Here is a 24751-nt window from a genome sequence, read left to right on the forward strand (position 1 = left end):
CAAGTATCTTTGAAGGATTAGTTAGATGTGCATAGCAAGCACAGAAAGAACAGCGAGGGTTACAGTGCGTACTTCTTTTATTTAAAAAAACAACAAAAAAAAATCTTCCTACATTTAATGATAGCTATCTGCCTGTCAGTCACGTAAAGGGATTGCTGTGCTCTAGAGAATTACACCTTTACACGCACGCACATGTACAAACACATCAACACATCAAGGTTCACGTAAGGATAGGCCAGGAGCGAGAGGAGGAGCGAAAAAGAGATTGAGGGAACGACAGGCAGGGGGTGGGAAATGGATAAGAGATTAATTGAGAGAATGGTGACTGAAAGATGGATAGATAGGGAGAGGAGGAGGAGAAGTGAGGTGTGTTTGTGTGTGCGTGACTGAGAATTGGACCCATATAGCTAGGAGTAAGAGGGGAGCCATCTAGAGAGAGTGAAGAAGAGGTAGAAACAGAGAACGGGAGGCTCATAATGAGAGAAAGGTATTGAAATGTGAACCTCTGATTAAGTTTGACATTTAAGATGACATATTTTGCATGCTGTTACCCCATTACAAATGAGTCCTACACTGTGGTAGAGTGGGTCTGCAACTGAGTCTACGTGTGTGTGATTTGCTTGGCAGGAAAGAATTGGGCCCCTGCTACACAGCAGACGAAGCGAGAATGTGTGTGTAAGTAAAAATTCTGGCATTGATTAGGGACCTGGTAGTCAGCTGAAAGCTTTTAGTCTTAAAATGGCAGGTGGACTCTGTCTCGCGGTGGTTTCATGTTGTCCTCCTCTTTCTCCCTATTTCTGTTTGGCTCTCGAACCCCCCTCCCTACTTTCAATTAGACTCCTGCCTCTGCAAAATCAATTCCCAGCTGTTACTGGTTCTCCCGAAAAAAGAAATCCTCCCCTTGGCCAACTTTCTCTCCCTTATCCCCGTGTTTCTCGAAGAGGCCAGACACGCCCGCCCTCCCATCCAGGACGCGAACGGAGCGCAGCGCAGCATCGTGCGCTCGCGACCATTTCCTATTATTGCTCCGCCGCTCTAAACAGGCTCGGTTTCACGGGGACTGATCTGTTTCGTCTCAGTGGGTACTAAACCGTTTACTTGCACGCTTTCATTAATATTGTCTTCAGCTGCTTTCATTCACTGGCACATAACCTAAAGCTACAAGGCACTGCAGCGTGACTGCCATTTTGTGCATCGGTGGACTTCCTAGAAGAAATAATTGTCTAAATAAATGACTGCTGAGTGATACAAGACATTCGTGAGAGCCTTAACAAATGCAGCAACATTTTTTGAACATAAAATTGAAGCGATTAACACATTTTATTTTTCTTGTCTTCTTTTATTTGAGAAGTTAGAGTTGCTCTTTTGGGCAGTAGCACATCATGATAAGGTGATCATGTTATTTTCAATTTTTTACTAAAAGAAAAAACATTTCTACACTGACACAAAGTTGCTGTTTTAAAAAGGAAATTTCTGAAATGTTGACTTAGTGTGAACCCTTTCTGCGTAATGGACCCGAAAGTGAGCACGTCTTTAAAACCACCCATGTGTGATGCATACATGAGCCATACCGGATCCAGTCTCAGATATGAAGCTGGAAATGCAAGTGTCTGATAGCCACAAGATGTATGAATATTCCAGCAGCTCTAATGAGGAAGCTCAGAGGAGCCTGCTCTCACATTTCTGCAAAGTCAGTCATTGTCTGTGGTTTTCTCAGCTAAACTTCCACACACAGACTCAGACCTAGATATTTGGGAAGCGATTGTTTTGCTAAATTAGTCAAAATAAACCTGAGTTCAAATTGCGGCTTGCAGAATTGTTTTAAACCCCATAGTCATTATATTGCAGGCTGTACGAGGGGTGCCCAGCGGGAAGCCTGACCTGTAGCATGACTCGATCTTCAGTGTTCAAAATAGGCCCGAAATAAAGCGTTCAGTAATGAGTTTGCTTTTGTGGGTATGCAGTGACTTTGAAGGATGATAAAAGGTGGCTTATGAAATATACCTATGAAGTGATGATAAACACTGATTTTCCACATGCAGAATGTGAACTTGTTTTGGACATCACAGGAAGCTTTATATTCAAATCATCTACTGGTTTTTTTATGTGTGTGTGTGTGTTGGGGGGGTCTTGTTAGCATGTGGAGCTTATCTGCTCCTTGCCTCTTTCCTTTTTCTCTCCTCCTATTCTCCCTTTCTTTGCTCCTGTCTATCCATTTCCCAAGACAATCAGCCTTTTTTCCTTCTTAAAAGAAGAAAACACATTTGTGTTCCCGTCTAAAACCTCTCATCCCCTCCAAACGTCTACGCTCCTTCCTTTTACTTCCCTTTCACAGTGCCAGGATTCTTATTCCAATTAAAAGTCCTTACCCACCATCTCCCTCGTGCGTTTCTTTCTCCCTGACTCCTACCTCTCCTTCATGTGCACCTTACTTACCCGTAAGTTGTTCTATCTTTTCCAAATCTCACAAAGTTCCAGTAAATCAGAAGAGAGGAACAGAGATGGCACCGCGAGAAGAAAGCGAGGACAGATAATGAGGAGCAGGAGAGATAGGGACAAAGAGGGGGGAGAGGATGACACGAAGAGCCAGAAAGCAGCGCATCAAGAAAGAGAAAGAAAAGCCAGAGAGAAGTCTGTCTTTGTAATAAGACCTTGCCTTTAGCTTTATTTCTTCATATGTTGCACATTAATCCTTTGTTTATGAAAGATGGAGATGCCAGCTACAGCTGTCCCACGGGGAGGGAGAGAGCACAGATATCTGGAGGCAGCAGGGATATGTGGATGTGTTGAGATTCGGTATCAAACCCATCCATTACCGTGACTCAATAATATGCATTTAGAGAATTAGCTTGGAGTCACTGTGTAAAATGGTTGAGATGTACTCGTAATCTGTTTTCCTCCATTAGAGAGATCTAACTTTGTTCTCTGAATGACAAAGGCCTCTTTTGATTTCTTATGAGTCGCATGAAAATTCATTGCCAGGCTGGCGGTGCACTAAGATGCCGTAAACATGATGTGGTTGAAATGGAGTAAGATATTGTTTATATAACCTAATTAAAGCAACATGTGTTAGACCCCTACAAAACGCATGACAAACGACAGGATTGACCTCCGTTGTTGTTCGTAGCGTTAAAACAAGCTGATTAATTTGTTCTTTTTGTGACAAAGATTGTATGAATGGCCAAATTAATTGCCGACAATTAATCACTGGAGTAAGTGAACAAGCAGAATTGACAAACCTTTGTTGATTACAGCCCCTCAAATATGAGGGTTTGTTGCAGATATCTTTGGATTTTTGACTGATGACAAGGCAAAACAAGAAATTTGAACACGTCAGCTCTGATTCTGGAAAAGTCTTCTTGTAAATAACTGACGTAAAAGCAAATGCTGTTTAGCGTGCATGCGAGCGCTTGGTTGAAAATACCTGCTGGTTTGAGTTTGAACTGCTCGACTACGATGACATTTTTGAAGTTGATTTATAGCGCTTCTCTGGAAAACACGAGCGAGCCACACAAAGAAACGCTGAGATGTAGCGAAAGAGTAAGTTTCACAACATAGTTCCCCAACATGGTCATCCGTCTGCCACATGCTTCTGAAACTTACCATACTCCTGTTGCTGCGTCTTTCAGCAGTTGTCGTTGGATGATTATTGGCAATTTTAGATAAAAGCCTCACTGGCGTTGGGACTAATTGTAGTTGATGGAAATGATTAGCTGTCACATTTATCTTTGCTGAGGTATTGAGGCCAGTGTGGTGTATAAGGGCTAATTGTAGCTAGTAGCAGTAGTTGTTATGCGGTATGTTGTGGTGGGTTGTACCTAATTGTAGTTGATAGTAATGGTTCCAGTCTGTGTATACAGCCTGGAGCAGACAAAAGCTCTGCTGCGACATTGAGAGACACACACACACACACATATATACAGATGCTTACACCCAAAAAACACACAGTTGGGCCTTTAAAGACACACCTCTGCTTCCTGCCTGCATCCAATAAAAGTGGCACTGAAGTATGCATAAGACCAAATGTTTCCAGCATAAATAAATAAAGGCTACAGAATCATTCCTTCTACTTGCTGCTGTGTTAATGCAATAATTGTCATCACCGGTGAACTTACTAAGTCACCAGTCGGATGGATCATACAGGGCATACGGAAACATAGTTTAGGTCAGTCAGTGCTTCTTAGGTCGGGGTTTCAGCTTCATTGCTTTACCACAACGATCTGTAGTTTTCCACTGTGTGTGTGTGTGTGTGTGTGTGTGTGTGTGTGTGTGTTTGTGTGCGTAAATGATGAATTCTGACTGGGTGTGGTCGACATCAGATGAGATTTTCCCCTGCTCCCTGCACTCACTCACACTCTCCCGCTCCCTCTCTTTCCCTACACACACACACACACACACACACACACACACACACACACACACACACACACACACACACACACACGCAGGGCGAGTGCCAGGGCTGGTCTAGGCGTGGGCCCTTGCAGACATAAATGCTTTATTTTAATAGTTGTATGGCAGAGAGAGAGAGAGTGGGAGAAAAAAGGCAAATACTACAAAGGCCACGGAGAGATTGGATTCAACAAAAACAGCACCCCTCTCTCATTTTCTGTTTTGCTCTCCTCTCTATCTCTGTTTATTAAGTATTTTCTAATCCTCTAGATAACAACAGAACGCTGCCCAAATATGGGTATTGTAACTGTGCATCATCACCCGATTATGGATATTCAAACTTATTCTCATATTTTCTTTAGCAGTGTATGTCTGTGTGTGTGTGTGTGTGTCAGTTCTCTCACGCTTTAACTGTTTGCAGGTTGCTATCAGTAAATAACAACAAGCTTTTGTCTCTCACAGATGCTCACAGGGTGGTGCACATGCTTTCTGGGTTTATCATCAAATAATGCATTACTCACACATAAAACCCTCAAAGACAACCAGTGTCTTTCCCCCTCATATTGCATTGATCTAAAAGTGATCAGTTTTGGCGTCAATCAGGCGTCGGTTGGGTTTGACTTTGTTTATGACCAAAAGAAATGGGTGTACGGGTTCTCCGGGTTGACTGTGCACCCACGAATATGAACTGAATGACCACAAATAAACACAGATGCGCGCGTATGTGCACGCACGCACACACTTGTGCAAGGAAGACAAAAAAAAAGAGCAAAAAAACAAAACGCATGCAGCATCTCCCTGTCACGACTGTTGTGAACGCTACAACCACAATTGTTCCCCTTTTGAACAAAAGAAAGATTATGGTTTAACATAAAACACATGTTTGGTTATTTGATGGCTTTGTACAGTGATTATAAGGGAAGGAGGGGAGGGGGGGGGAGGGCAGGAACAGAAAGAAAACATTTAATGATGGAATTACTTAAGTTATTGTTGCAATTATTCTTGCATGTGAAAGAGGGCAACACAGAATAAAAAAATGACTTGGCACTTCATTTCTTTGATATTGGTGTTTTACACAAGGATGCGCAAGCAGGAAAAAGGTGAAAGGTCGAGAGAGAGAAAGAGGATGAGTGGGGCGGGACAAAAGTAAAATGTGACATGGGGGGAAAAAAAGTAGGCAATCAAAAGAGGAAACCGAAGGAGGTGATGCAGATAAAAGTGTGAGAGACAGTGAGAAATGAGAAAATGAGAATTTGAAAGCCAGAAAATGAATGAAAGGTTTAAAAAAACACCCAAAAAAGCAAAAAACGAGAGGAGCAAAATGGGAAGGAGAAATTTGGAGCGCTTGAGGGAATGAATTGCAGTCTGCCGCCTCCCTCATCCATCTTTCTGATATGGGGCGTTCGGTTTGATGTGGTTGTGCGTTGGCCATTCTCCCTGTCTCCTCTCCTTCATCTGTCTCCCCCGTTTCTCTCCGCGCCTCACCCTCCTCCCCCCTCGCTGTCTCTCCCGTCTCTCTGATATGGTTTGGGTTCTTGATGTGGTCACGTGTTGGAAGATTCTCACGGATGGTTTCCATAACGATAAAAAGATTCACTCCCCAGTTGGGTTGAAAAAGGAAAAAAAAAAAAAAGTTGTTCGATGGGTGCTTTTTTTTGGTGGGGGGGGGGGGGGGGGGGTGGCCGTCACATTTCAGCAAGCACCCGCCCTCCCCCCAAAAAAAAATCCTGAAAAAGAAAAAAAAATCTCTCGCAGCTGAGATGTTTCTGATTTGTTGCGCCTGTTTTTCTGTGACGAGGTTTGTGGTCGAGGATTGTCGCAGATTTTGGTGTTCAAAGAAGTCTGTAAATTAAATCAAAGCTATTTTGCGCACATACTGTACATCATTGTCAGATAATTGTATTTGTGTGCATGTGTGGCGCTATATGCAGAATATTACTGGAGTTTGAAAGGCTCTGTATCTTTTAGTGTCTCGAGGGAAGTCAGCTTGCTGTTTTTTATCCCCAAGCTCCTTCTTCTTCCTCCCTTAATACATGGTAACAAATCATAATTTTCTTTTTCTTCTATTTTTCATGTTTGTAGAAATGGTGAGGAAGAAGAATCCCCCTATCCGGAGTGTGGGAGGCGAGGAGGAAGAGGAAGAAGAAGGGAAGAGGCCAGCGGGAGAAGAGGAAGAAGAAGGCGAGGAGGAAGGGAGAGTGGGAGCAGAGGCCGAACGAATAAACCGACCCTCCGAGCCGGAATCCTCCGAGCGGGTCAGAGGAGATGAGGAGCAGCAGGAGGAGGAGGAGGGGGGAGAGAGCGAGTGCATTTCCTCGTCTGTCTCTCCCTCGTCTGTCGGCGATCGCTACGGTAATGAGGAGCGAGGGGGGAGGAGAGGAGGAGGCAGGGGAAGGGCAAAGCAAGGAGGAGCAGCGCTGACGGACAGGCCGGAGAGCCAGTCGGAGCCTGAGGACGGGGACAGAGCGGTAGAAGAAGGGGAGAGAAGCGACAGAGAAAGGGGGGAGGCAGATCATCTCACCCCTCCTCTCCTCTCTGCCCCGCACCTCCTCCCCAGACAGGAAGGAGGGGAGGAGACCACGACCGATACCCCTCCGCTTTCCTCCAGCCCCTCTCCTAAACTCCAGGACTTCAAGTGCAATGTGTGTGGCTACGGTTACTATGGCAACGACCCGGCTGACCTGGTGAAGCACTTTCGGAAGTATCACCTGGGCCTGCACAACCGCACACGGCAGGATGCTGCTCTGGACACACACATCCTGGCACTCCACAACATGGCTCCCCAACACACACCTATTGGTAACTTCAGCTTTCTCTTTCCAGCGCTTATTATAGAAATGAGTTTATAATGGAGAATGAAATGTATGACCCTAAAGACCTGGACAGTCATAGCAAATATGAACCAGTACAGGAGAAAACTGCCAAAAATACATATGAGTTCATCTATTTTATATATATATATACATATATATACTTTGAACTTGTCTTCCAGTAAGGACATAGCAGTTACTTAGAAAAACAGCATGTTGATTCTGAGTCTAGTTTTCCTTCTTCCCAGATGTCAGGCTAGTTCTCACATTTTTTTTTTTGCCTCAAGCAGCTTGAGCCCTCTTTGTTTATCTGTTTCTACCAGTCTGACCCCTTCTTGCATTTCTCATGTCAGACATACAGGCAGGACAAGGGCAGAGGAGCCAAGCCAAAGACTTGGGGAAGACAAGACCAGAGATACAGAGTCAGCAGCATAGGACAGTTATGATGAATGGCACATATGACGTACAGGTAAGTACTGGGTGTGAAATACTCATAAAAGTGTTTAAAATACTCCATACTTTAATAACTGAATATATTTAAAAAAAAAAAAAAAACTATGTGCTGTAGTAGCCCTTTTAAGGAATTTTAAAAGGGGTTAAAAATAAAATAAAATAAAAACCTCCTCAGTCCCACAGAAAGCCTTAATTTTTGGAGCTGATTGGCTTTCATAAAAGTCAGTGTGGTATTCCAAAGTACTATTTTTCTTGAAGTTTGCCAATTTTGGTATCTGTGGCCCATTTTCCACAGTATGTTCTCAGATTTGGTGACTCTCATCCTGCCAGCATGCCAGACTGCAAAAGGCATTTCTTTTCCCATTAATTTAGAGCTTCCGCTCAAAGTACCAGGAAATCTAACTCCCAAGGATTTTTCTCTCACGCCATCCAGACATGCTTCAGACGGTTGACTGTCTATATTTCCAACCCTTGAAATGTCGTGTGTGTGCGATCAAAAATGTTAAGTGCTGCAAGCCTCACCCAGAAATTTCTGTACCTATTGAAAAGTATTAATCTCCCGGGGAGTTTTTTTTTCTTTTCTTTTGTTCAGGGGTAGAATAATTTCCCCACAGTAGAAATTGTTAACTGTTAATAGCCCCTGGAGTTAGTTCCTGCAGCGTGGAAGCTCTCATAAGCCGTTTTTCCACCACAGGAACTTTTCCCAGGGTCTAGAAACTTTTGGAGGGACTCAATATATTTCCATTTGTCAAGTAGCCTAACTGCAGCGTTTTGTCTCATCTCACAGTCATTTGAGATGGTTTTTTACTTCAAGGTATTCCGCAGAATTTGTTGAGTATTGCTTGTAAATACCACATTGTAACTCGGGCCTTCATGTCTGATTCAGAGCGCAAGAACGAGAGAGGGAATGAGAGAGACTGAGCAGTTGTGGTCAAGCATGCTAGAAAGTGAATGTGAACAAACCCGTGAATCAGACAAACCAAACTTTATTTTCTGGTTGTTTCTCAGTGGTTGCGTTCTGAAGTAGTGATAAACAGGCTTATATTGTTTCACAACCCTACGGGAAGGTGCGTGGTTAGATTTTTTTTTATAACCAAAGGGGAGGCTTAAGCCTGTCCGCCGTGGATGCTCTGTCTGTGTGTGTATGTGCGCAGAAAAGAGGCACGATGGAACGTCATCTAAACTTTTTCAGACATCCCACATGTTAAAACAGCTAAAGTGATGGGCCTGGTCTTTTCTTTACCGCAGTGGAAATGTAGAGAAACAATGACAAGGATCAGGGTGTGAGCTCCACACAAAGAAATAATAAAGAAACATGTATTTCTGATGTGTATTTCCTGTTAGGCTTATAATAATGCTGTTATTACACACGTACAAATGATGTTATTTAAATATACTTTTATTTTGCACATGCCACGTATTTATACGGATCAGGTATAAATCCAGTAAACTTTATGTAGTGTGAGAAAAATGTGAAAGTGGCCACGTTGACATCATCTGAGTCATCTGCGTATAAAACATAAAAGTTTACTGTTGGAAGCAAAAGTGAAACTTTTTAAAGTTGTTGTTGTATTTCTTTTCCACGTGGGTTACCTTGGAAACAGATTTTTTTTAAGATAACAAACACAAGTTGACGCACTTATGCCTCGACTAGAACTGGTGTTAGAGATTATGGCAGGGCTCCGGCACATTTGATGTAATCTTATAATTAATTATACAACAATTTTCTTTTATTTTGTGGTAAAACGGTAACATCAGAAATATGCACTTATGGATGCAATGCAGTCTCAGTCTTGTTTGCATATGTTTAATGCGCATCATTGTGTGCACCAACATGCACTAGTAAAACTGGCGTAAAGTTCTAAAAGAAAACTCAAAAATGTTGCATTCATTTCATTTACATCAAAGTTCCAGTTAAATTAAATTTGTGTCATAATAACTCGAAGAAGTGCGACATACTGTATATGAAACATTTTATGTAATCATAGTTAGAAACTTTGATCCAATACAAGTAACACTGATTTAGTTAACAGTTCGCTGTAATCACAGTTGTAATAAATCTGCAAAGTTAGACTCATAACTGAATGGAATAATTTATTGGGTAGAGCAATCTGCAACTGATTTGTAACATAGGGTGTGCCTTATTTGGACAGGGAGGTATTGTGCTGCAAGTTATAAAATTTTATAGACTGACAGATGGATAGACACAGAAAGGGAGACAACCGGGGCACCTGGCAGACAAGTCGCGCATATGGGGGTATGCATAGTCAAGCGTACGTGCGCGCGCACACAAAAGCCATAGTGTCGACTTCCCAAATCTTTTGCAGGGAATGCGTGCGTAGACAAATGCTCGCATGTGCACCACATGCATGATTATAGCTGTTAAATAATTCAATAAAATTCATGCTCATCCCCATATTGAGGGCTCATTTTATAAAACTAGGTGAATGAAGGGGATGCTGCAAACTTGCAGTTGCAACTAAAAATTCCTTCTACGAGGTGAATGTCGTAGATATACTAGGACGCTGTACTCAAACTTCTAATCGTAAATAATCAAAAAACTTTAAAAAAAAAAAAGAGATGTGTTTTGTACCTGACATCAACAGATTGAACAGAACAGAACCGAATCAATCTGAGGATAAAAATAGCTTTCAATAATTTTGTTCTTTGTGTTACCAGGCGTCCATAATCAGTGAAATCAGCAGCGCCAGTATTGATTTGCGGTGCATGTTAGTACTGAACATTAAAGCCTCAGACTAACTGCTCATGTGTCTGCTATTTTTACCTCAAGAGCTACGAAGTTTAAATGAGATCTTAAATCAGATCAGTGATATCTAATCACCTATCAGTTTAGCAGTATTTTCAGTAATAACCTACAGGTTCGCTTGGAAAAAATTTTTTAATCGTCAAATGTTTACAATATGCTGTAAATATAAGCTCATTTTTGGCAATAACTGAGTCAAGGATTAGGATTTCGAGTATTCATGAACTGTGATGTTTTTGTGTGAAAGATTTAGTGGGATGATTCAACAAACGTGCGTGTGTGTGTGTCAAGAATAGTGAAGGAGTTTAGTTTCATTTAAACCAGCAGCCTGTAATGATCTAAAGTCACGTAATGGACACAGTAATACACATACGCGTGCAGACACACACACACATACGCACACCGAATCAGAAATAGAAAATCCAGTGGGCTTAAGTCGTCATTATGAAGAAAAAGTGAAAGTATATATATACTTTAAAAAAAAAACGAATGAAAGGGGTCTCTATTCTCTCCATCCCTCACTCACTTTTTCTCTCTCTCCCGCCCACGTTTGGAAAATTCCATGTTGTCATTTGCTAAGACAAGATTCCATGTCAACCAATGAGATTCCAGACCCCCCCCAAAAAAGTCATAGTGGAGAAAAGGGAGAAGGAATGAGTGAGAGTGCTCGAGATGGAGGAGGAAAGGAGAGAAGGTAGTGACAGAGGCAGACGGAGAACCAGTAGTTATAATCGGCTGTTAGGGAGTGTAATGAAACAGCTGTCAGACATATTTAGCTGTCTTCTTCTCTCCTGCTTCTCCATTTGTCTCTCTTATCATGTCTTTGTCTCTCCTTCACCTTCTCCTCTGCTCTGCCCTCTTTCTTTGATTTGTCTTTCTTAGTCTCTATTACTTTATCTAATCCATTTTTCTCCAACTTCTCAATTTGCTTCCCGGCTCTCTTTCGCCTCTTTCTTTTTCTGCAGCTCTGTTCTTCAACTTACAATTTTTTCTTTCATCTTGTCCCATTCGCCCTTTGCCTCTTTTCTTTCACTCTGTCCCTGTCTCATATTCTCGGTCATGTCTTCCTGCACATTCTGCCTGGTGAAATTACTTGATGCTTTGCTCTTTGCTAATTGTCTGGGCAGGGTCTGTTGGATGAGATAATTGTTGAATTTCTGTCATGAGATCACGTACAGTAATGACTCTCATTTAGACTTTAACATTTATTTTCTTTAGCTGAGTTGACGTATACCATCTCACGCTTAATTCTTTGTACAAATATTACTTTTTCCACCCTTTTTGGCAAAATGATTGCCTTACTGTCACTCTTGTTGTCTATGAAAGTTCAGATTTTCAGCTGTCCTATGAACTGATTGTAGTTTCTTTAAAAAAAAAAAAGACAAACACACAGAGAAAAAAAAAATCTTTTACACCTTTCATCTTCAAAAATGTCCTTGTACCATCATAAAAAAAACTACAAATTTCCCTTTATCTTAACTTCACTCCCACTTTTAATCCCAATACAGTTTAACCATAAGCATAAAACTAGGCAAATAAATAATTTAAATAGTTTTGCGTGTCTTAAAAACTAATTTCTGTGCTAGATTTTGGGAAAAAATCCCAAACAACAGACGGTATTTGTATAACATGAACAAAAAATAGTAGTAGACACAAACTTGTATCTCTTGTTATTTAAAAAAAATCCAAGTATGAAAAATATATAAACATATACAACCTGTCAAACTCACACAAAAAAACCCCGCATGCTAGCAATCCATTATACTAGGAAACATGACATAAAAGCTGAACAGAACATTCCCCGCTAATCTGTTCTTGACACCAATTGACGTAACTGCCATGCTGCACATTCGCTGATTCTGAGATCTAATTCCTAGTATTGAAACGATAAACAAGAGCATTGCGTCTGTTTGGCGTTTTGTTATCTGTGGAGCTTTGCATCTTTGCTCATGTCACATGCAGCATGCAGCTCTGTTACCACACTGCCCATAGTTATCTTAAAACCTCAGATTTAGAGACAAATCTATATTGTACTGTAGGGAGTCCATTGCCACTGTATGGCATGCCAGATTGCCTCATTACTATCATAACGATGAGCACAGTGTAATCACCTACTGTCTAGAGGCTAACTTAATAAAAAAAAAAACAGTGCCAGGTTGCTGACTTAGTTATATAAAACCTTGGCCTCGACCCTAAACACTACAGTAGAGCCTAGTAGTTTTGTTATTGGTTGGTTAGTTAGACTTAGAGTTGCCTTTTAATTGTCTACAGTTACATACGGAAAATGATGGATTATGTTCATTGTGGGTTTGAGTAGCTAAGGCATAATTATCCTGCACAGCTCTACGATCGGTGGCTTGTGCCATGTGTCCTTTAAATATCTGCTGCTTAGGAACACAAAAATAACTGCCTTGTATCTAATTTCTTTCATGTTTGTCTGTTTGAAGGAAAAGGCAGTATAACCAGTCATTGTCTTTTTTTCCCTTCTCTGAATCCTGTAAAGTACTTTAATAAATGTAAAGTTAGCATTAACTTTAACTATTTAAAGAATTATAAAGAAATTCCCGGATTGCTCTTTATTTCACAAGATTAAGAGTCTGATATGTAGTTATTCATTTGCAGCAGCAATTTTAGGAAATGCAGAAATTTGGAAATGGAAAATGGACAATAAATAAAAACATCTTTTATTTGCATGAAGCAATAAAAAGCAAGCAGACTGCCTCTTAATCAAACTGTTTATGCATTAAATATATATTTTTATTCCTTCTTTATTGTCTTTTTCTTTTCTGCCTATCAACAGGTGACGTTGGGTGGCACACTGATTGGAATCGGTCGGAAGACCTCGGATTGCCAAGGAAACACAAAGTACTTTCGCTGCAAATTCTGCAACTTCACGTACATGGGCAGTAATTCCTTGGAACTTGAACAACATTTCCTTTCCTCGCACCCAAACAAAGTCAAAACACCGCCAACCACACCCCTGCTGACCACAAATAACCTGGCAACGCACGACAACCAGCTGAAGGGACGGAGTCAAGCCTTAGACGGGGCCGAACGAGTTGCGGTGCGCGCAGAGGACGACTCTTTGGTCGGGTACTTCATCCCAGTTAGGTCTTGTTCAGATTCATCGGGCTGGGTGGGGGAGGCTGGTCGAGGTGCCGTGCAGACGTATTATTGGTGTAAATCCTGCAGCTGGAGTTGCGAGTGGTCGGGGGGTTCTGCAAAGCTTTTAGAGCACTATGAGCAAAGACACAAAATGAACACCGGTGGTACTACGAGCCCCAACAACTCTAATCCTGGTGGGATGGACAGAGAGCGAGAAAGAGGAGGAAGGAGAGATGGAGGAGAGAGAGACCAAATGGTATCAAAAGGCCGCAAAGATCAGCCATCCAACCTCTCCAGCACCAGCCAAGGTAATGAAGATGTATTGGAACGTGGCAGTAAGATGATGTTCGTTACTGCTGGTAGATTGTATCTGCTTAAAGCGAAGATAAATGATTGCCCTCAATAAATGAGTCTTCTATTATTGTTTGTGGTGATTGTCACCTCATGTTTGTTTGCCTTGATTATCATAATAGAAATTATACGTGATAATATTTGAATTTCTGCCCAGGTTTTATTTACTTTTGTTCTGCTTTTTGCTCCTAGGAGACCCAAACAGCAGTGATTCAGAAGCAGTTGTGACCAGTTATAACTGTCAGTTGTGTGATTTCCGGTACTCCATGGCCCACAGTGCGGATGTGATCGTAGTAGCACCATTACTACTGCACTACCAGCATAACCACTCCATCCACCGCTGCAGCATTCAACACTGCATGTATTGTCCACAGGGTCTCTGTCAGCCACAAAAACACCTAGGGGAGGTGAGATAAATAAAATATTGAAATGTTTATTTGCTTGTTTTGCTGCCTGCTTGTTAATTAGAAGGAAAAAAAGAGCTGTTTTGCAAGCAAAGGAAAAATAAAATGTAATATAGGAACAAGTGTAAAGTTAATTGTTCCAATTTCCTGCCTAGTTAAAATTCCCTTGCTTTCCTCAGTCTACCCACGCTTTCTCCCCTCCCTCCTTTTGTGCCAGCTGCCAGCAGTTCTGTTGCAGCTGTTAAAAATGCAAAAAGGATGGTTAACATCCAAAATTGAGGGTGGCATCATTTACTTAATAATGCACATTCATACTGGTACTGCTGGCTTCCACTTCTTTATTAGATTCATAGAAAATACACGGCTACGCCACAGCATCAAAACGAGATTCTTCTTATATCGGCAGTAATCAGTAAAGAATTTGAAGGTTCAAACCACTTTTGCTCTTACCTTTTTTTCTAATTTGTTTCAACAGGTATCCCACCCATTCGCTTGTCGGAAGCCCACCTGCCCCAAATGCTGTTCAAAGTTCCCTCAACTCGCCAAACAGCAGGACGCCATTGGTTCAAAACCCGCTGTCACCACCTCACCCAGCGTGACTCCTCCTAATCCTAGAGGCGACCACAGTGGGATTTCTGGTTCTACTTTTCACCCCTCAAACCCCGCCCATCCTGTTGTCACACAAGGTATTTGGAGGCATATGTTATTTATATATATATAACATTTATCGGAAGCCTGATTCTGGAGCTTTTCCAGCATGACCCTAAATTCTTTGCTTCTTGCTTCTGATTGGTTCCGCTTTCCTGTCGTAGGCGTCACCCACTTGTGTGACCAGTGTGCATTTGCTACCACTGACATTGACGTGTTGCTGCAACACTATGAAAGCTGCCACAACCTGATCAACCTAAAGGGGGCTTCCCCACATGTCAAAGCTGAGGAAGAAGCTGCGGGAGACAAGGAAGGAGGGCGAGGAGGCGCAGGAGAGAGGGAGTACTCATGTACAAAGTGTCACTTCATTACAGAAGTGGAAGAAGAGATTTTTAGACACTACAGGTGAGATTGCATGGTCATTATAATTGTGTTATTTGATAGGATGTATTTTCTTCCCCCTGCCTAATAAGCTAATAAGCTAACAGTGCCCCAGTTGATCCCGGGAGGAGACACAAATCCCTTTGGGGTCATGGTAGGAGGGGCATCTGACTTAAAAGAAATCTGCCAAATCAATCAAACATGCAGAGCTACCCCCTGTGGCCCTTGTAAATAAGAGAGCAGCCAAAGGTAGCTTCTTGATGATGTTTTTTTACATTATGTAGTGTTTTTTTCTGCAAGGGTTGAGCCATTCAGTTTTCCATCTTTTTCAAAAATCGGTGCTTTTTTTTTGCCGTGCATGCAGTCAGTTAACTTTTTAAGACATAGAATCTCATACAGATTGAGTATTTACTTGATTGAATTCATCATGGTGAAAAAAAAGGCAAGAATCTGAAAAATTTTGTTCAAGTTAGGTGCTAATTCCTGTGCTTTGTTTCAGACCCCTGCGATTCTTCCTTCTTACACTCACTTATCAAGTAAATGTTCAGTGAGAGGAAAAAAAGAAAGAAAATTGTACGCTTAAGTTACTCACAGACACCATTTTGACATTCTCACCTGGAAGCTGCACAGATATGATCACATATTTATAGCCCGTGTTACAGATTTTCAAACTGATATTACACACACCCGTCTGTGATGAAGTCCATGAGTCGAATATCTATGAAAGCATCATGTTGTGGCTTATGGGCTATTTTCTTGAGGGGCGAAAGGCTTTGGCCTTAAGTTCACATTAAAGTTACTCCATGTCGTACATTGCTGGAGATTAGACGACTTAAGACGCATTCCTCTTTAAATGCACCTTGGATGCCTGTGAAGCCAAAACCCCAATATTGCAACAAGCTTTACAGTCTTTGACATTTCACCCACGTCTGCTCACTGTCTGAAAGTGAGTGGTCAGAAAGGTCCTATTGAATTTGTCTTGCACTACGTGAAAAAATAAAGTAACAAGGTCTTAATCGAAAAATGAAATCTAGGTTTCAAAAATATTACATTTCTCTTGCACTGACAAGTGCAAGAAGGATTTAAGTTTCCCTGAAGGTGGGAATTTTCTCTTTTTATTTGCACATGTAAATGTATACACTAAATTTATATGTATATTTTCTAAAAAATACCAAAAACTCACTTTTACAGGCTGTAGAGGCTAGACTGGACTCCACAGCCAATCCTGTCTTCTAGATTCAGATTTAGTGACAGAAAAAGTAAATGAAAGGATGAGTTGGGGTGGGGTGGGAAAAAGGGGAGTGGCGTGGGAAAGTTGGGCCCAAAGACACAAAAAAGTGGAGATAGTTGTGTGGAGATTTGCAGTTACTAATCTACACTACTGATCGGAATGTTTTATTATATGTTGTCACTTGGCATTGGTATCTAAATCAGGCTAAATTATCAAAGAACAAAGTATCGATAAGCTGTGATTGTTTCTGCTGTCAGGGTTTTAAAACAATATGCTGCACTTTCTTTATTCCCATGAAGAATGGAGATCCTCCTCTCTGAGCCTGTGTGCCTGGGGCAGAGGCAGCTGTCACTCCCTTTAACTGCAGCACCATGCAGCACACACAGGCACAGGGCCTCAAACTCTCTGCCAGTGTTAAAGTTTTTAAATGTGGTTGCTCCTCACGAGAAGTGATGCCAAAGACAATTTCTTTCCATGCGAGGGCAGAAACACAAGCAATATGTGAAGATATTAAATGCAGAGGAATTCACAGTTTTCGTCTGCCTAGCTGTTAGTTTTTCTGTCGTTGCCCCGGGTATGTTATGGATACTCAGTGTGTGGGCTCTAAGCTCACACACTGAGATAACTTAATTACACGAAATTGGATTGATGATAAAGCGCACCTTGTGTGTTAAGCTACGGATGGATTCATAAATTCAAGCGCAAATGTTCACAGGAGTATCTGAACGGTTCTCAGTTAGGCTTTTAGAGCACGCACATCGGGAGCACATTCAGAGATGAGCCTTTCCTCAGTCAAAAACAATGCTGTCGCAGTTTGCGGCTCGAGAACTTTTCTCTTTTGACAGCCTGATGAGAACAGCAGATGGCAAGGACCGAAAGACGGGAAGGGAAGAAAGAAGGTTAGAAGAAGGAATGTAAGAGGGAAGGTGAATGAAATACAGAGAGAGAAATTCAGAGAGAAGGGTGCTGAGCAGAGAGCGAGAGAGGGTGACAAAGCAGAGTTTGCAGGGGATTTAACAGTTCATTCACGTCCTTAACAAAATCTAAGCCCTGAATCTTGGAGCTCTAATCAAATAAAAGTGAAATAAAGCCAGAAAGTTTCATGCTACATCTAAAAACAACCATTTTTTATTTTTTTTTAATCTGAAGGCCAAGTCTTAGAAAACAAAAAGCAGCATGTAATTATAGGGTGTTCAGATCAAAGGATGGTGCTGTGTAATGCGAAAAAGATCGTCAGCTAAGGGAAGCCAATCAATCCATAAGTTTTATAGATAAACTCTCACCTAGCTGCTAATATACACCTTAAATACAATCTGATGGCTGACAGTGGTCATGTTAAAATTACACCCATAGCAGCCAGTCACACAGGTTCTTTACCCACATATCAGATATATATGTATTGGTCCGGGTAGAGCCAGTCACAGTAAAAAGGATTTTGTCCACAAATGGGGAGCCAACCAATGGTAAAGCCGCAGTGGACTACACTCACCGGTCATTTTTATTAGTTACACCTTGCTAGTACCACTTTGGACCTTCTTTTGCCTTTAAAACAGCCTAAATTCCGGTGTGGAAACATTCCTCAGTCGACTGCACATCCTGTGATCTGAATCTCCTCTTTCAACACATCCCAAAGAAGCCATTTGAGTAGAGAAGATTTATTGTAATGTTCAAGTTTGAGAGGATTTGAGCTTTGATACGATGGGTTATCCTGCTCAAAGGAGCCATCAGAAGATGGGTACACTGTGGTTATAACGTGATGGCCAGCCCGAACCATTGCTACAAGAGCCATGCTTTCCATCCGAATGTTGCAGTAGAAATTGAAACTCATCAGACGAGGCAACATTTTTCCAATTTTCTCTTGTCCAATTTTGGTAAGCCCAGGTGAATTGTCACCTAGGTCACCTGCTTTTAGCTGGCAGGAGTGCATTCAGAGATGCTCTTCTGTATACCTTCGTTGTAACAAGTGGTTATTTGAGTTACTTTTGCCTTCCTGTCATTTTGAAGCAGTCTGGCATTTTCACCTACAGCACTGCCACTGATGGGATATTTTACATTTTTTCAGACCACTTTCTGTAAACCCTAGAGATGGTTGTGTGGGAAAGTCCCTGCAGATCAGCAGTTTCTGAAATACTCAGACTGTGTCTCAACAACCGTGCCACATTTAGACACTCTTAAATCACCTTCCTTCCCCATTTTTGGCTCGGTTTGAACTTGATCATTGGCTCATTAGATATTTGCATAAACAAGCAGTTGAACAGCTGAACCTAATGAAGTGGCTAGTGAGTCTACAAAACACAAATTGTGCTTCCGGATGCTGCAGAGTGCATTGCTATAATAAGATGTTTGGAGAAAAAAGAGACTTTTTTCCAACTGTCTCGCTGTTTCTTACCCTACTGATGGAACAATGCTGCAATCCTAAAGGAGTCAGAAATCGGAATTTCAGAGTTCCAAGTCAGAATTTGAATCTAGAACTCAGACTGAGGGGCCCCAGTAACCTAGAGTTAACAATCCAAGATGGCGGCATTGAGCGTAAACATTAGCAAAACTATAAAACTTTGAATCTGTGCTGGCTCTGTTGTGTATTAACTCACTATAACTCCCCAAATTAGCCACATGCACAGCACTGGTCAGGCTCAGTCCACGGATTCACAGTGCCAGATTTATCAAAACAAGCTTTAGGACATAATTCTAGTGCAAACTAGAAACTGTTTATTACAAATGGATAAATTATTATTAAAACACAGATAGAAGAAGCATATTTTTTTATGTCTGCTTCAATATTTCCCGTAGGAAAAAAGTTGAATTAATGTTACTGAGATAGATCAGCAATCACTACATGTGTAGTGTTAACAGTGACAGACCCAGTAAATGATGAAATCAGTAGGTACGCCAGTCCACGTGTGGATGCTGATGATAAATCAAGGCTGCTGTGTCGTTCAGCAGCTGGAGACATAAGTCTAATGGACACACTATATGCTTTTTCATTCACACGTTCTCACAGATTTCTGCAAATATTTCAGCCTCTGTGATCTGCTAGAGGTGCAGGCCTTTTATATATTCTTCAACAGCTAATAAAGGGAGAAAGAGAATATGAGGCAGGATGATGAATAAGATAAGTTTATGTCAGAAGTATATATTTATTTCTGTATTTTCACTTGCTGTCGTATAAAAATCATGCATCAGACGTACAAGACAGCAAAGAGTATTCTGAGAGGTTATATATCGTGACGTATTGTAAATGTTTGTGTGGGTCTGGATCTGCAATATCTTCTCATTGTTTTCAAATTCACGCCTTAAATGTTTTGTTTTTGTTTTTTCCTGGGTGAGGAATTATTATGGTAGGGTTCAAAGCAGAAACCAGAGGATGAGAGTCGCAAAATGGAGAAAAAGGTGACTCTGGATATGCTTTTTTTCCCCTGTTTTCAGTGACTTTTGGTCCGTGTTTATTGTCTGCTATTGTAAAACCCTCACTCTGCTGTAATATGCAGCGATAATAACCTACTGGTGGGAAAAGCCTAAAAGAATAAAACAGGCAGTGTTGGGAAAAGCGGTGTTTTCTTATGACATTTGAGTGAAGCAATTAAGCAAGTGTAATTTTGGATTTAAGTGAATTATGTGGTAAATGACGATATTGACAAAGGAATATGAATAACTACAAGATACCAATTGTTAAACTGTGGCCTACCATCATTAATAAATATACCAGCAAAACAATTACATAATCCAAGTGCAGACAAAATGAACAGCTTCATTATTCTGTGAAACATTTATTCATGTGTTGGTATATCTGTCTGTGACAGCTGCGGGGCAAACCGAGCCTGCCGAGGTCCACTGTAAACAACACACAAGTTCTTGTTCTAGATGGTTTAATGCTTTGCTTGTTGGCCTGCACAAGAAGCATCACGGCTGTTGTGTGTGCCAGGAAAAAATCTTGACGCTGTGTATCAGATATATCGCTGGTCGCCCTCGCCAGCAGGAAATGAAGGTGGTTTATTGATGGGCGATCCAGTACTTGTCATTCAGATTCATTTATGGTCCTCACGATTTTGAAGTAATTCACTGTGATTTAGTGGGGCACTGAGTCACTTTGTTGGCCTCGAGCTCTGTGAAACTCTACCTGAGTGTTTGGGGGAATTTAGGCAGGGGCAAATGCACTTTAGATTTAGTCAGTACAGGGGGTGGATTTTCTTCAAACTGTGAGTGATGAAAATCCTATTGGAATTAATTGTATTTACATTTTAGAGCAATAGATTCAAACATGAACTGACTTTCTTGTTGCCAGTAACAAAACTAGTTACTTAAGTCTTTCCTCTTACGTTCAGCCTTATTAGTGTTACTTTGACTTCACTGTGACTCATGCACGGTGAAGATAACCACTGATGACGGGATCTCCTTTTCAAAAAAGTCATGTCTCCGATGTGACTTGCAATGCATTTGTTCAGAGAAGGTTTGAGCAACTCAAGAATAAACTGCTTATTTTTGCAATTAGCAGTATTGCTTTATGATTAACATAAAAGCAAACAATATGTACTAGTGTGTATTTTAATGCTGAATATTTTGTTCCTTCTGAAGGTCCGTTTTGTATTCATGAGTAATTTACGCACTGCTCTTTTCTCTTGGCAGGCGTGTCCACGCGTGTTGTCGCTGTCGACGTTGCGACTTCACGGCTCCAGATTCATCAGCCCTCCTCGACCATTTCAACTCAGCTCACTGTCACGACTCCTCTCCCTCGTTAGGCTCATTCACGACGACCTCCTTGCCCACCTCACTGACTCCTTCCCTAACACTCTTGGCCAATGGCTGCTCAGCGCCTTCTACTTTAGCCATTAAAGAAGAGAGCAAAGGGGATATCCGCCTCCTCTACTCCCTGGCGCCGCCTGAGGGACGGTTGGCCGAAGGTGGCAGAGAAGAGGCAGGCGGGCTGGTAAAAAGTGAGGGTGTTGAGGAGAAAGAAAGAGAACGGGAAAAGGGCTGGGTTCTTGGTGAGACAAGAGGACTGGGGGAAAGAGGGGGTGAGCAGGCCCACGGCTTACTTTGGGTGCCTAAGGAGCGAATGGGACCTGAAAGAGGTGCAGGAAGTGGGAGCCCATCTCTTTTCACCTCCCCACTGTCGCTGTCTTTTGTCCCAGCCAATCACGAAGTCTCACAGCAGAAAAGAGGCGTGGCCTCACCTAGCATGGTTTACCTGGGAGACACCAAGTCATTTTTGGGAGATACAAAGTCCTTTTTGGCAGATGCCAAGTATGGAGGAGGGAGACCAGGATCAACCGCTTCAGGTGGGGCTGGAGCTGGTGAGAAGCAGAGCCAGATGACCCCCCAGCAGTACACAGGAGGAGGAAGTGCTGGTGGTGGTGGTGGTGGAGGTGGCGGAGGACAGGAAGGGAAAGGAGGAGCCAATAAAGAGGAATCCCAGTCCTTGCTAAGGGTAAGGTGGAACATGCAAAAACCCCCTGCTTTTCATCTCATTCTAATGAGATGAAAATCCTTCTTCTTTGTCTCATTTACACCCTGACTTTTGCGTTTAGCTCTCTGAATGGGAGCCTTTGTAGCTAGGCCTCTGTAGCCAGATCCTGCCTGCTGAGAAGCCTTAGTTATCAGGGACCTTCTATTAATACACTTTCATCTTAAACTCATCTTTCCTTTCACTCAGATGTGAGGATTAGATCTCATGCATTGAGCCCATACACTGTAATCTTTTATTCTTCCATCATATTTTGAGGGCTTAAGCAGATTTGGGTTGGCTAGCAGAGTGTGTACCCAAATGCTTGCGTGTGTTCATATCTGTCCCTGTGCATATGATTCCATGACATCATTTCCTTTCCCATAGGCGGCATTCATCTTCTTTAAAAAAATTGAACTCACAACAGTGAGAAAACCACCCGCTGCTATGGAAACGGGGAGGAAAACTGACAGTTCCCATAGCTACCACGTGTCAGTCAGCTCCCTCACCCTACTTTGTGGACCACAATGCTTTTGACTTCACAGTGATGTCATTGACTGGCAGTAACAAACTGTGGTTTGCCTGCACCACAGAGCTCATTGGCTATGATCACATTAGATCAGAATAGACTGAACTTTCTCTCTCTCTCTGTATATATATAAGTATGAGTTAGTGTGTGTGTGTGTACGAGTGTGTGTGGTGTCAGGGTTTGACTTGGGGCTGCGTAAATAGTAATATTGAGTGTTAGAGTTGTGTTCTTAGTGTGTGTACGGATATGCTGCTGTGTGATTCGAGTCCATGGGCCCTTTGTAGGACTTGGGGTTTGGCCTTTTGGATGTGTGTGAATGTGTGTTTGTCTGTGTGAGGTGTTGGCAGTAACTTGGCAGGCTGGGCAGGGTGGGGCAGCAAGAGGTTTACTCATTATCGTGGGTGGGGCAGTGTGTCTCTGTGAGAGAGTGGGAGGCTAAGACTGAAAGAAGGAGGCACAGATAGAGAGAACATGCGTGCATGCGTGAGAGAGAACAGTGGAAGATTAAGATAAAAAGACGTAGACGGGAAAAGTCAGACGGAGATAAGAGTATAACAAATCACTCACCCCTTTCTCGCTTGCTCTTTAAGGAAAAAGCAGCTAGTCAAGAAAATGTTTTCAAAATTATAAACAGAACAAAAGGAGACTGGTTAATACAGATTTGTAAATTTGGCGAGCACGTTTTTCACTTTCACTCTCACTCAGTGTTATTCTTAACAGTCTGACAGTTTGACATGTATGCTTATTTTAGATATTCACTAATATTATGAAATGTTTTTGTAGAGTCAAATATTCACATTTGAGGCTTTTTAAATCATCATCGTTCCATCAGGATGAATATTATCTCTTTTTTCCATTATTGTATACACATTTCCTCCAAAGCTATGGATATAAACCATTCATCCATTCATTTAGAGGGGGGTCCACCCTGGACCCTGTGACCGCAGGGCTATCACTGAGAGACACACAACCATTCACATTCACATTCAGAGGAGGGCATTGTGGTGGAACAGTGGTTAGCACTGTTGCCCCACAGTAAGAAGATCTTGGGTTTGAATCCACCATCTCGCTAGGGCCTTTCTGTCGAGAGTTTTCACGTTCTCCCCGCGTCTGCATCGGTTCTCTTCAAGTACTCTGGCTTTAGAGACGTGCAGTTAGTGGGACTATGTTAACTGGTGATTCTAAATTACTCAGAGGTGTGAATGTGAGCGTGAATTGTTGTCTGTCTCTAGATGTAAACCAGTAGTTCTCAAACTGTGGGGGTGATGTCGCTTGTGGCGAATAGAGTCGCTGCTGTGGATGTGAGGCAGATAAAGTGCTTAAAGCTCTGTATGGGCAAATGTGGCCTGTGGCTTAAAGTGCTTTAAGTGGTCAGTAAGACCAGAAAAGAGCTGTATAAATGTCAGTCCATTTCCAGGCCTGAAAACGTCTGCGAACCGCTCACTTAAAAAACGATTTGGCTGCTGCAGGTTTGCAATGGCCGACCCATCAGCAGGCCAGTAAGGGTAGAAGCTCATTTTAAATATCTTCTATGTTTTGTGAAGACCAAGTTTCGTATGAGCCATCTCTGACTGTTCCATTTGCATCTGTGCTGCCTATGAGAGCCTAAAGAAAAGAGCAGATGTTTACATAAACAGACAAAGACCCAGAGTGAATCTTTGAAGATGAAAACAACTAAAAAAAGAATAAAAGGAGATGAGAAACAAGCAGTTTATTAGAGACGAAGCTGAACACGACTTGTTGCTTAAGTAGCTTCATAAGGTATGGCCTTTTCTTCTTCTTCTTCTCACTGCACAGTATTTATTCTCAGTTTCCATGGCTTGCACTGACACACACAAACATAAATATGCCCGGCACACATAGACACATGGGCTGGAGTTGACTCATCACTGGGCAGGGTGAGGGAGGGGCACTAATGCAAAAAAAAAAAAAAAAAAATCAGAAATAGCTTTGAACACACACACACACACACACACAAAAACAAACTTTTGGTCTAATTTAAATGTGGCATGTGGACTCAAGAGGGCAGAGTCTGTTAAAAATCCATCCAAAATCCAAATAGTTCAAGAGGAGGCGGAAGGCAGTGATGGAGGGATGCAGGAAGTGATTTAGTAGGGAGGAAGTATATGATTAAAACCCGGCAAATATGGAAACAAATGGCCAGTCATATTTCATCCCAACCTGTGTGCGTTTGTGAGAGTGTGTGCATGTGGTTCTGTGGTTTTTGTATGTTTCCCTCATCC

General features: G+C 41.9%; 1 protein-coding gene across 6 annotated transcripts in view; it reads left to right on the top strand.

The window, feature by feature from the left end:
* The window catches only part of trps1 (trichorhinophalangeal syndrome I), a 118140-nt gene that overhangs the window by 43256 nt on the left and 50133 nt on the right, over positions 1 to 24751 (top strand). For all 6 annotated transcript variants that reach the window (XM_040021300.1, XM_040021294.1, XM_040021296.1 and 3 more), the window contains 7 exons: positions 6475 to 7191; positions 7556 to 7671; positions 13220 to 13832; positions 14068 to 14282; positions 14755 to 14965; positions 15092 to 15332; positions 21163 to 21964. In XM_040021300.1, the coding sequence (XP_039877234.1) occupies positions 6477 to 7191; positions 7556 to 7671; positions 13220 to 13832; positions 14068 to 14282; positions 14755 to 14965; positions 15092 to 15332; positions 21163 to 21964 (2913 nt within the window). In that variant the 5' untranslated portion in view covers positions 6475 to 6476. The remainder of the gene's footprint in view (positions 1 to 6474; positions 7192 to 7555; positions 7672 to 13219; positions 13833 to 14067; positions 14283 to 14754; positions 14966 to 15091; positions 15333 to 21162; positions 21965 to 24751) is intronic.

The sequence above is a fragment of the Simochromis diagramma genome, unplaced genomic scaffold, assembly GCF_900408965.1.
Source record: "Simochromis diagramma unplaced genomic scaffold, fSimDia1.1 OVJJ01000753.1, whole genome shotgun sequence".
Classification (NCBI taxonomy): domain Eukaryota; kingdom Metazoa; phylum Chordata; class Actinopteri; order Cichliformes; family Cichlidae; genus Simochromis; species Simochromis diagramma.